The 13,004-nt window shown below is 45.5% G+C and overlaps 1 protein-coding gene across 1 annotated transcript in view; it reads right to left on the bottom strand.

The window, feature by feature from the left end:
• Positions 1-13,004, bottom strand: part of DZIP1 (DAZ interacting zinc finger protein 1) — a gene marked incomplete at both ends in the record, with an annotated part of 30,745 nt that overhangs the window by 14,172 nt on the left and 3,569 nt on the right. The window contains 4 exons of the mRNA XM_081326401.1: positions 681-743; positions 1,680-1,817; positions 1,966-2,127; positions 3,613-3,740. Of these exons, the coding sequence (XP_081182527.1) occupies positions 681-743; positions 1,680-1,817; positions 1,966-2,127; positions 3,613-3,740 (491 nt within the window). The remainder of the gene's footprint in view (positions 1-680; positions 744-1,679; positions 1,818-1,965; positions 2,128-3,612; positions 3,741-13,004) is intronic.

Genomic DNA, 13,004 nt, shown 5'->3' with positions numbered 1-13,004 from the left:
TGTCACAATCAACCAAAACCATTATTATGGCATTATGGCCATAATAGGCTGTACTGTATAGTTTGCAGTGGTAGTCTTTCAGAGAAAAAGACAGATATCCTGATACCAAGTGACACTTTTTACACCATTCCACATTTCTCCATTTTGTAAAACTCCTTTTCCTGAGTCTCCCTTACACTGGAAGCTAGAAAAAATATGCAAGGTAAGTATAAATTTTGGCAAAATTCCTAGGTTTACTTTGTTTGTGATTATCTTATAAACCATGAATATATACGCCTATTTTATAAAATATGAATATACACACAAACCAATTTTTACCCTAGACTTTCTGTAGTTCTTTTAACCTTTGTCACATATAAAGCACTTCAGTGAGGGAAGATATTTCTCCATTGGAATTCTTGGCTTTAGCAGTTCAAATTTCAGATAAATCTGAATTTAACTGAAAAGGTTCAAAATAATTCTTGTGATAGCATGCTTCTGCATGCTGTAGCTTATTTTTCAACAAAAGAACTGAATGTGAATAGCTTCATGTATTTTTTCAGCATGGAAATCAGTGAAATTTTACATAATCTAAAGTGGATTTTAAATAGCCATTCTGAATGGTTTATCATGTTTTCCTGTAATAAAGATCCTTTTTTGTATTATTTATTTTTATATAGGAAACTTTCATTCAGATTTACCTGATACTTTTCATTTTCATGTTCTTCTTGAAGACCTTGTACCTTAGAAGACCACTTAGCTTCCTACATCAAACAAATATGATAATATGAATAATGTCTTAATTTTATAGTTTAACTTTGTTTTATTGAAATCCAAGTTATCAACTGGTGTCAAACTCACAATATAAATAAAATCCCAATATGAACAGCTGCACCAGAAAAGCAGCCATGGAGGTTAAAAGCTGTTGATACTAGCATAACATCATTATTTGTTACACAATATTAAAAGACGAATATGTTGTGGCATATACTAAGAAAGTAAATTTAAATGAGTTATCTGAAACTAGAACCATACTGTGAAATTACTTTTGCTTTCTGTGCCCAAGTTGATTGCCTAGATCATTTCATGTTCATGTTGGAGCTACTGAGACAGACGACTGCTTAGTCTGAGACCACAATAGACATTATGAACTAATTTAGTTTGTAATTTTAAAGTATGTGATCTTAATAATGCACCTGGCTCTGGGATTCTAGAATACCTATTTATCAAAAACCAAATTCTAAGCATTTCTGGAAAACATTGGGGGGAGGGGGAAGGATAAGGATATCTCAGTGGCATTAAGAGGGAATCTCCATTCAGATGAAAGAAGACAAACGTTCTGTCCAACCCAGGTACACCTTATGCCACATTCTAGAACAAGATATAAAGCTGAAACCACATTTACCAATTTAAAGCACAACTGAGTCTGAATCTGGAAGAAAATACATTGAAATAATCTGAACATTCCTAAGAGATCTAATTCTGCCTTCACTAGCCCCAGTCCTCAGTTGAATTGTAATCTCAATCATCCCCAACCAGTGTGCTTATTTTTGGATTTAATAGGAACTGATAGGAACTATGTTCAACTTACAGGGAGGTGAGGGAGGACAATATGCAGATAAATTCTGTCTCCCTATTTAACCCAGATACTTGGAACCTGGAGTCTGAAGTCACAGTGCCTGACATTTGTATTAAATTACCTGTTTTTCAAGAAGCTGCATTACATTCTGAGGATCCATAGCAATCTGATGTTTCTGATCTATTAATTCAGTGGCATCTTTTAAAGTGCCTAAATTGGATTTCAGATGTTGGTTGGATTTCTGCACCTCTAGCAAATGCTAATAGGGACACAACAACAGCAATAGTAAATTCAAAGTTCTCTTTGAAAATATAAATAAGCTGGCATATTCTGCTAAAAAAATATAAATCACAATGAACTGCAACATTACTCTATAGAGTACACCATCCAATTTCTCAGCTACTTACATTTTTTAATTCTGAATTTTTTGCAGTTAATTCTTTAAATTCCTTCATAAACATTTCTTTAACCTTCTCAAGTTCACGGGCCAATTTTTCCTTTTCTTCTTCTTTCCATTTGTGAAATAAGTGCCGAATCTCCTCCTCTTTGGATCTGCGTTCTTCATATTCCTGAAATTGAATGGAGAAGCTATTTTTAGAATTCCAGAAAATCCTTTTCTACAATTCCTGTCTGTTGATAATGATGCTTATTCCAAACCCATAAAACCTTATCATAACTTAGTGTAATATGTAGATTATAAAATATTCCAATCTAATTACAGGATTGCTGATCAGTGAAAAATGTGGTAGTTTGGATGCTACTTATTTTCATATTTGGTGGACTTGTAGAAATATAAAAGCTTTTTGGATTAAAATTTGGTGGAACATTCAAAAGATTTTTAAGAGAAAGATAAAGTTTACTCCACAATTATTTTTATTGGGTATTACAGACTGTGACACTAAAGAAATTAATCTGATGTTGAATTTAATAACAGCTGCGAGGTTATTGGTAGGGCAATATTGGAAGAAGGATTGTCTGCCCACTATAGAGGAGTGGACGGTTAAAGTGTCAAATTTAGCAGAAATGGCTAAGATTTCTGCTTACTTGAAGGATCATTCACAAGAAAGATACATTTCGGTTTGGAGAAGATGGATAGATTATATTCAGAAAAAATATGGGACTAAAAAGTTCCATTTAGCTTATGAGTAAATTTTAGATTGTTATTGTTATAATTTAATTTTTTTCTAGAAGTTGGGTATTTTAGAGTGTTGGTAATTATGTTAAAGGCGGGTTAAAGTGTATTATGTATTTGGTTTTTTATATAGTTGATTAATGTTAGTTAGATTATGATTACTATATATTTGTAACCCTGTAATCAGCTTTGGGAAGTGGGGGAGGGGGCTTAGGGGGGGTTGGGAATGGGATAATATTGTAACCTTTTATAAAGCTTTTCAATAAAAAAAAGGTTTGTAGGGAGACACAATGGAAATGGTGGTGTGTGAAAATGTATATTGTATATCCTTTTAAGCTGGCTCATTGCTAGAACAAATTTTCGATAAAATCTATGGGCAAGATAGACAAGTGGGCTAATGCCTCCTTAAGTAACACCAGCTGCCTGCAATTAGTGCAGGTTCGCATCCCACCAGGCTCAAGGTTGACTCAGCCTTCCATCCTTCTGAGGTAGGTAAAATGAGGACCCACATTGTTGGGGGCAATTAAGCTGACTTTGTAATAATGCCGCTGGGGGGGGAGAAAGCCCGAATAAGCAGGCATATACATAGAATGAAGGCTATTGCTAAGCACATTGATTTGTGCTTTAAATTGTAAGCCGCCCTGAGTCTTCAGAGAAGGGCAGGATATAAATGGGATTAAAAAATAATAATTCTTTGGAATTTCCCAAAGAAAGTAAAAAAGAGGTCCAGATTTTATATGTAGCCATCAAGTCTAAGATAGTCAATGGTCTTTTTCCATCTACATATTTCACTCTGTAGTGTAAAAGTATTAGACAAGGCTAGTCACTTTCTGAATGTTGATATTGGTTTAGACTTATAATCTTCATTAGTATTGTATAATTGATGGGATCTTAAAATTGAGTCATACAGAATATGCCCTACCTTAGACAGTTTGACTACATGGGCGTGTTGCTCAGCTTCTAACTGAGACCTGGTAAGTTGTAACTGCTCCTTCAGTTGGTTGATCTCCTCCTGCAGTTTATCAGTCTGTGATTTTTTCTTTTGATTTGCTTCAAAGAATGTATAAGAGTGATAGTGCCTGTTAATTCAGAGAAGTGCAGTTCTACTTACATGTGCATTTGAAGCATTATTTCTTCATGTGGATTATAATACCAAGTACTTCCTCAGTACATTATCATCTAAAGGATGCAACAGGGACTCCTCCAAGCTACCTTAACAGTAAACATTCTGTAAAAGCTACACAGTACTTTTATAACCATTAGTTCAGTGTATTTGGCAAATACTAACCTGCAAGAAAATTCCTCATTATTGTTTTCATTTCATTATCACTTTTTCTTCCAAATGCAATATACCCCAGACACATTCCAGGTCAGAGTGGATCCTTCTATATGTTCCTGTACTACACCTCACACCTTTTTTCACATTGAACATGCTGACTGAGACTGCCAATAGTTCAGGAACATCTAGAGGGCCACAAGTTTCCAATTCTTCTTTTTGGAATGAGGAACGGGAGGAAAGGAATAGGAATAACTTCTTCCTGAGCACTGTTGAACTCCATCTCAATTAATAATAAATAGATGTATTATCCAATCTTAAAGCATAATCACCATGAGTGAGCAAATAAAAGAAACTATATTTGACATGTTCCTTTTCAACTATTTTGACAAATTTCTCATCAGCCACAATGCTGAATAATTTTTATGACAGACATTCTGACAAATCAAAGAAGATTCCTGACAAACCTAGCAGACAACTTTTTCTCCCAAAAAGTAGAAAAGAGAACTAGAGGATTAGCCATATTGGATTTAATTCTCACTAACAGAGATGAAATGATAGGAGGTGTTGAAGCCACAGGAACCTTGGGGGGAAGTGATCGTGCAATCTTGGAATTCAACATTCTGGAAGCACAAGCAATAGAACACAGTCAAACTAGAGTCTTGGACTTTAAAAGAGCTAATTTCAATAAACTTAGAGAGCTTGGGAAGGATTCCATGGATGAGATTCCTAAAGGAGAAAACAAGAAGCTTGAGAAATTTTGAAAAGTGAGATAATAAAGGCCCAGTCTAGCACAATACCAACAAAGAAGAAAAATAACAGCTCTCAAAAGAAACCAGCATGGCTGCATAAAGAACTCTCTGATAAATTGAAAGATAAAAAGGACAAGTATAAAAAGTGGAAGGAGGAGCACATAACTAAGGCAGAATATCAGCAAATAGCCTGAGCCTGCAAAGATGCATTTTCTGATGAAGTGAGGAAAGCTAAGGCTCAAAATGAACTAAAGCTTGTGACCAAAGTCAAAAATAACAAAAAAAAGCTTCTTTCAACATGTAAAAAACAAGAAAAAAGTTAAGCAAATGATTGGTCCATTAGTGGGGGAAAGTGCCAAGAAGGTGACAAGCAACAGGGAGAAAGCAGAACAATTTAACTCATTTTTTGCATCTGTCTTTACACAAAGGGAAAAAACAGTGCAACCCATAAAAAACAGAATAGAAACACGAGTTAAGATAGGCAAGAAAATGGTTAGTGAGCACCTGTCCAGCCTAGACGAGTTCAAATCACCAGGACCAGATGGATTACACCCCAAGGTTCTCAAGGAACTGGCAGATTTGATCTCAGAACCACTGAACTATTTTTTTCAAAGATCCTGGAGCACTGGGGAATTACCAGAGGACTGGAAGAGAGCTGATGTAGTTCCCATCTTCAAAAAAGGGGAAAAAATAGATCCAGGAAACTTCACACCTATCAGCCTGACATCAGTACCTGGGAAGATTCTGGAAAAGATAATCAAACAATGAATCAGCGAACACCTAGATCAGGGGTGTCAAACTGCCGGCCCATGGGCCAGACACATCACAACAAAACCGCACCCACCCCATTGCCAGAAATGGGAAAAAAGCTCTGATACGTCACGCAACGTCACATGATGTCGCGAGTTTGACATGTCTGACCTAGATGCAAACAAAATCATTACCAAAAGCCAACATGGGTTTGTCAAAAACAGATCATGCCAGACAAATCTTATTGCATTCTTTGACCAAGTGACAAAATTAGTGGACCAGACGAATTTTTGACTACGCGCATGCCCAAGATGGCGGACGTGCTCGGCTGAGCTCCGCGAGCTCCAGCTGCTAGGCGTCCCTTGGGAGCCCCTCACAAGCCCTGAGGCCTTCTGAGATGGGGATTGGGGGTTTGTGGTAAGTGGCAGAGAGGCAACGAGGAGGCTGACGAAGCCGGCAGTGACCTGTTTGGACTCCTGTTCTTTGAGCTACCCGGCTGCTGGCCCTGCTGTCCTCCGGCTGTTTTCTCTCGCTGTTCACCTTTTCTGGACTGTCCGTGGCTGCTCGTGTCCGGCGTCGGCGTTTCCTGCTGTTTCGGGCCATCTGGGCCGCTTTGGCGTTCTCGGGCTGGCTCTGGTCGGCAAGGAGGACGCCCGTCGGCGAGGAGGATGCCCGTGAGTCTGTCCGGGTGGCGGCGATGATGGCGGCGACGGCGTGGGCGTCGGCTTCGGCGCTGGTTGCGGCCCGTGCGGTGGTTTTTTCGGGCCGCACTCGGCGGCGGTGGCAGCGGCCCGAGTCTGGCGGCGACGGCGATGGCGGCATGCTCTGGACGCTCTTGGTGTTTAACAGCTGACGGGACGCTTCTGGGGCCTGCTTTCGGGCCGCTTCCATCGTCACCGGCGTTTCTGGGACTGTTGCCCTGTACGGGGGCCGGCTGCTGGCTTTGGTGCTTTTTGGGCTTTTGGCCCCTCTCGCCGGCGGTGGGACTCCCATGTTGCCCCAGGCCGCCTTGGGCCGCTTTTGGCGGCGGTGTCGCCCTCGGGCCGTTTTGGCGGCGGAGAGGGCGACTATTATTCATCTCGGCGGCGATGGTGGTCTCTATCCTTGCTTCGGGCCGCCTTCTGCGGCGACGGCGTCTTCGGGCCGTTTTGGCGGCGAAGAAGACGACCGTGGGTCATCTTAATGGAGCAAGAACGACAGGGGGTTCCTGCACCGCCTTTGGACTGCTTCTGCAGCGACGACGGCGACTTAGACCATCCTTACTATCCTGGCCTGCCTATCCTTTTGCCTTGGACATTTATACTTATCATCTTCCTGCCTACCCCCCCCTCTCCCCTTGGATTTTGGACACACCTGGGTACCGGCCACGGTGGGAGAGTGGCTTGACTTTTCCATCTGCAGCCCCATAGAGGTGGGAGCTCTATGGGGTTTGCCTACCCAGAGGATATCTGGTCCACCCCCAGGAACAGAGTTGCAACCCGTCGTGAGAGGGCGGGGGGCGGCCTGTCTCTGGGGGCACTCAACTGAGTGGCAGTGAAGTTGGGTGGGGATCCAGATATCTGTCTCTATGTTTCGATCCTCCCATGGACATAACTAATGGGATGCCTATCCTGGACTTGCTAGACCCATGCGACAATACACCAGCACGGACTTGTACGCCCTCAGGGGTGCCCCCCTCTCCTGGGTGCGACCCGCCTCCTTAAACACTCTTAACCTCGATGACGGGCCCGAGTTTTGGGACCCGGAGAGATGGCTGGGCAGGGGCAGGGGCCGTCAACACAAATTTAATAAGAGGCCTCTGATTACTTTTTTATCTAAATTTTTTACGGGGTTAGGGAGAGGGGTGGGAGATAGGGGTTGTCTGGCTATGGGGGGTGGCCAATCAACCATGGCTCAGGCCAGACTTGGGTCCGACCGCGCGGGGGGAGAACGGGGTGTGGTTGTCTCCGGGGCTCATGAGCGGGTCGTGGGATTACCGATTCCCACGACGGGGAATGGCAGCAGGTGGATAGACAGAGGGCCGTATCGTTACCGGGAGGGCCGTCTCCGCTATTTGCAAGCGGTGAGGCGCTCCGACCCTCTGCCTCTTCCCCGAGGTTCCGGGAGCGAGGATGTGCAGCCTCCTGAGCTCCGGCTGGTGTACCTGAATGCCAGGTCCGTGGTTAACAAAGCTCCCCTCGTTAGGGATTTAGTTGAGGGTGAGCACGCGGACCTGGCTTGCATCACGGAGACTTGGTTGGGCCCAGAGGGTGGGGTCCCTTTGGTTGACCTCTGCCCACCAGGCTTCCGGGTGCTACATCGGCCACGAGCTCATGGTAGGGGTGGGGGTGTGGCGGTGACTATTAGGGAGACCTTATGTCCGCGGGAGACCACCGTTCCTCAGATAGTCGGGTGTGAGTCTCTCTTTGTGAGATTTGGTTCTGGGGCGCAGTTGGGCTTGCTGCTGGTGTACATTTCGCCTAGTCACGCAGCGGCATCCCTGCCCGAGCTGCTCGATATCCTCTCGGGGTTGGTGGTTGAGTTTCCCAAACTTATAGTTTTGGGAGACTTCAATCTACCATCCCTGGGAGGCTCATCTGAGCTAGCTCGGGAGTTCATGGCTTCCATGACGGCCATGGACCTGACGCAAGTAATTTCTGAACCAACTCATGAGGGAGGCCACACCCTTGACCTGATTTTTTTATCTGGACGGTGGTTGGATGATCTTGGTGGGGGCTCTCCATTTATTATGCCCCTGTCATGGACCGACCATCACCTCCTGCGGCTGGTCTTCCGTTTTGCCATCCCCCCACCGTGGGGGTACGGAGCCAATTAGATGGTACCGCCCCAGACGCTTAATGGATCCTGATAGATTCCAAGCGGCGCTGGGGTCCCCACCTGCCTCCATTGCTCACAACTCGGCGGATGCCTTAGTGGAAGCCTGGGAAAGGGCAGCCACTGAGGCAGTTGACCGGGTTGTACCCTTGCGGCCCCTGACCCGGTGCAGATCCCAACGAGCTCCATGGTTCTCCGCGGAGCTCCGGGAGATGAAGCGTCGGAAACGGGGCCTAGAGAGCTGCTGGAGGTCTAGCCGATCTGAATCCGACCGGTTGCGGTTAAGAACCCATATTAGGTCTTATCTCGCAGCGATGAGGGTGGCGAGGTGTAATTACTTCTCTACCCTCATCGCGTCCGCAGATAATCGCCCGGCCGCCCTGTTTAGGGTGACTCGCTCCCTTCTTAATCAGGAGGTAAGGGAGGATCCCTTGCAGGGTCGTGCTGAGGAATTCAGTCAACATCTGTCGGATAAAATCGCTCGGATTCGGACCGGTTTGGACTCCAGCTGGGCAGAGTCTGGCGATCAGGACACGGGCCGTCTTGTCAATGTTATCTGGGAGGAGTTTGATTCTGTGACCCCTGATGAAGTGGACAGGATTATGGGGAGGCTGAGCTCCACCACATGTTTATTGGATCCGTGCCCTTCCTGGCTGGTTTATGCAGCTAGGGAGAGGACACGAGGCTGGCTCCAGGCGGTTATATCTGCTTCTTTGAGTGAGGGTTATTTCCCCACCGTCTTGAAGGAGGCGGTGGTGAGACCTCTCCTCAAGAAGCCTGCCTTGGACCCAGCTGTATTGAACAACTTTCGTCCAGTCTCCAACCTTCGCTTTCTTGCGAAGGTTGTTGAGAGTGTGGTGGCACATCAGCTCCCTCTGGTCCTGGATGAAGCGGATTATCTGGACCCTTACTAATCGGGTTTCAGGCCCGGGTACAGCACGGAGACGGCATTGGTCGCTCTGGTGAATGATCTCTGGAGGGCTCGGGATAGGGGATATTCCTCTGTCCTAGTCCTATTAGACCTCTCGGCGGCTTTCGATACCATCGACCATGGTATCTTGCTGCGGCGTCTCAGGGGATTGGGAGTGGGAGGCACAGTTCTTCAGTGGTTCTCCTCCTATCTCCTGGGACGCTCGAAGTCGGTGTTGGCAGGGGGGCAGAGATCGGCCCCTAGGTCTCTCGTTTGTGGAGCTCCTCAGGGGTCGGTTCTCTCGCCTCTCCTGTTCAACATCTACATGAAACCGCTGGGTGAGATCATTCGTGGTTTTGGAGTTGGGTATCATCAATATGCCGATGATACCCAACTTTTCATTTCGACCCCAAACCACCCCAGTGATGCCCTCGCTGTGATGTCCCGCTGCCTGGAGGCGGTTCGGGTCTGGATGGGGAGGAACAGACTTCAACTCAACCCTGACAAGACTGAGTGGCTGTACATTCCGGCATCCCGGGACATTCAAAATGTTCCATCGCTTTCTATGGGGGGTGAGCTCTTACCCCCCGTGGATAGGGCTCGCAACTTGGGAGTCCTCGTAGATTCACGACTTACCCTGGAAGACCATATAGTAGCCGTGACTAGGGGGGCTTTCGCCCAGGTTCGCCTGGTGCGCCAGTTGCGGCCCTATCTGGACCGGGATGCCCTGTGTACGGTCACTCATGCGCTCGTGACCTCTCGCCTAGACTATTGTAATGCTCTCTACATGGGGCTTCCCTTGAAGACCACTCGGAGGCTCCAACTGGTACAGAATGCGGCCGCGAGAGTTGTCTTGGGAGTTTCCCGGTACTCCCATGTTACGCCTTTGCTCCGCGAGCTGCATTGGTTACCAGTTGTCTTCCGGGTGAGGTTCAAGGTCTTGGTTATGATCTTTAAGTCCTTACATGGCATGGGTCCGGGATACCTCGAGGACCACCTGCTGCCGGCGTCAACTCCCCTCCGCCCTGTGCGTGCCCACAGAGAGGGCCTCCTCAGGGTGCCTCCGGTCAGGGAATGTCGACTGGTGGCCCCCAGGGGGAGGGCCTTCTCTGTGGGTGCCCCGGCACTATGGAACCAACTGCCGGTTGAGCTCCGGATGGCATCGGACCTCCGATCCTTCCGTCGCGGGTTGAAGACCCACTTGTTTGAGTTAGCTGGTCTGGCCTGAAGGGGAATATGGGTTTTTAATTGGTTTTATTATTTTACTATTGCTGTATTTTAATTGGGCATGGTTTAATTCTCTTTTAATTTTTGTACAGTTATTTATATATGCCCTGTGAACCGCCCTGAGTCCCTAGTGAGAAGGGCGGTATAGAAATCCAATAAATGAAATGAAATGAAATGAAATGAATGCTGTGGATATAATTTACTTGGACTTCAGTAAGGCATTTGATAACATAGACCACAACCTACTACTTGATAAGATAGAAAAATGTGGGTTAGACAGCATCACCACCAGATGGATTCGTAGCTGGCTGACAGGCAGTACTCAGCGTGTGTGGTGCTCAATGGAACTGCAACTACATGGAAGGAAGTGTGTAGTGTGGTGCCCCTGGGCTCTGTTCTGGGCCCAGTGCTCTTCAACATCTTCATCAACGATTTGATGAGGGGATAGATGGGGAACTTATCAAATTTACAGATGACACCTAGCTGGCAGGAATAGTCAATACTCCAAAAGATAGGCTTAAGATACAGAAAGATCTGGACAGACTTGAACACTGGGCGCTATCTAACAAAATGAAATTCAATGGTGAAAAAAGTAAGGTTCTACATTTAGGCAGGAAAAACCAAATGCACGGGTATATTATAGGGGGTATCTTGCTCAATAGTAATTACTGTGAGAGGGATCTTGGAGACCTAGTGGACAATCACTTAATATGAGCCAGCAGTGTGCTGCAGCTACCAAAAAAGCCAACACAGTGCTAGGCTGCATTAACAGAGGGATAGAATCAAGATCATGTGAAGTATTAATACCACTTTACAATGCCTTGTTAAGGCCACACCTGGAATACTGCATCCAGTTTTGGTCACCACAATGTAAAAAAGATGTTGAGACTCTAGAAAGGGTACAGAGAAGGGCAACAAAGATGATTGGGGGACTAAAACATATAGGGAATGGTTGGTGGAATTGGGTATGTGTAGTTTAACGGAGAGAAGGGTGAGGGGAGACACGATAGCAGTATTCCAATATCTCAGGGGCTGCCACAAAGAAGAGGGAGTCAAGCTATTCTCCAAAGCACCCGAGGGCAGGACAAGAAGCAACGGATGGAAACTAGTTAAGGAGAGAAGCAACCTCGAACTAAGGAGAAACTTCCTGACAGTTAGAACAATTAACCAGTGGAACAACCTGCCTCTAGAAGTGGTGAATGCTCCAACACTGGAAGTTTTTAAGAGAAGACTGGACAGCCATTTGCCTGAAATGGTATAGGGGTTTCCTGCCTGAGCAGAGGGTTGGAGTAGATGACCTCCAAAGTCCCTTCCAACTTATTATTATCATCATCATCATCATCATTGTATATAAATAATCTGTGATATCCTCAATAGGCTCGCAATCTGGGTGTCCTCTTAGATTCACAGCTCTCCTTAGAAGATCATATAGGAGCTGTGACTAGAGGGGCCTTCGCTCAGGTTCGTCTGGTGTGCCAGCTGCGACCCTATCTGGACCTGGATGCCTTGCGTACAGTCACCCATGCACTTGTGACCTCTCGTCTTGACTACTGCAACGCTCTTTACATGGGGCTGCCCTTGAGAACCACTCGGAAGCTTCAGCTGGTGCAGAGTGCAGCTGCACGAGTGCTTTTGGGGGTCTCCCGATACTCCCATATTACACCTCTGCTCCGTGAGCTGCACTGGCTTCCAGTTGCCTTCCGGGTGAAATTCAAGGTGCTAGTGATGACATACAAAGCCCTACATGGCGTGGGTCCGGATTACCTACGGGAGCACCTACTGCCAGCGTCAACACCCCTCCGTCCTGTGCGCTCCCACAGAGAGGGCCTCCTCAGGGTGCCACCGGTCAGAGAATGTCGGCTGGTGACCCCCAGGGGGAGAGCATTCTCGGTGGGTGCGCCAATCCTTTGGAACCGCTTACCAGCTGAAATCCGGATGGCCCCCGACCTTCGTTCCTTCCGGCGTGATCTAAAAACGTATCTATTCCAACAAGCCGGCCTGGCCTGATGGATTTGGGTTTTAAAATTTTTTCACTTTATTGCTTTATTGTGTTCTTAATTTATTGCTCTGTACACCGCCCTGAGTCCTCTGGGAGAAGGGCGGTATATAAAACAAACAAACAAACAAACAAATAAATAAATAAATAAATCAGTCTTCAATTGAAACACTTTGAATCAATTAGATCCCTCCTTCTGCCAAAAAATTAATCCTATAGAGAAAAGCAAATATGTATAATGAATATTATGAGGAGATGCTCTTCATATTAACTTTCACTCTTCTAGAAATGTTAAAATGCAGGTGTAGGTTGCATAAATCCGTATGACCATTAGATGGCAGCAAAGACTTTTTTGCAACCTAAAACTGTTAACCTAAATTTCTCTTTATCCATAAAAGCAACTGGATCCTGAAAAGGCAGTTAAGCTCCTAAATATCACATATGATAATCTATTTTTGAGCTAGCTCCTTAATACCAATCCACTGCAATTTAACCAGTCAGAAACTGCAGTAATTGGAAGAAAACAATTTGTTGAAAAAGTAGTATACAGATAGAATGTCTTCGATTTACTTTTGCTTTATGCCAATAC

The sequence above is a fragment of the Vipera berus genome, assembly GCF_964194415.1.
Source record: "Vipera berus genome assembly, chromosome: 4".
Classification (NCBI taxonomy): Eukaryota; Metazoa; Chordata; class Lepidosauria; order Squamata; family Viperidae; genus Vipera; species Vipera berus.
The sequence above is the reverse complement of the archived record's forward strand: the minus strand, read 5'-3'. Positions and strand labels throughout refer to the sequence as shown.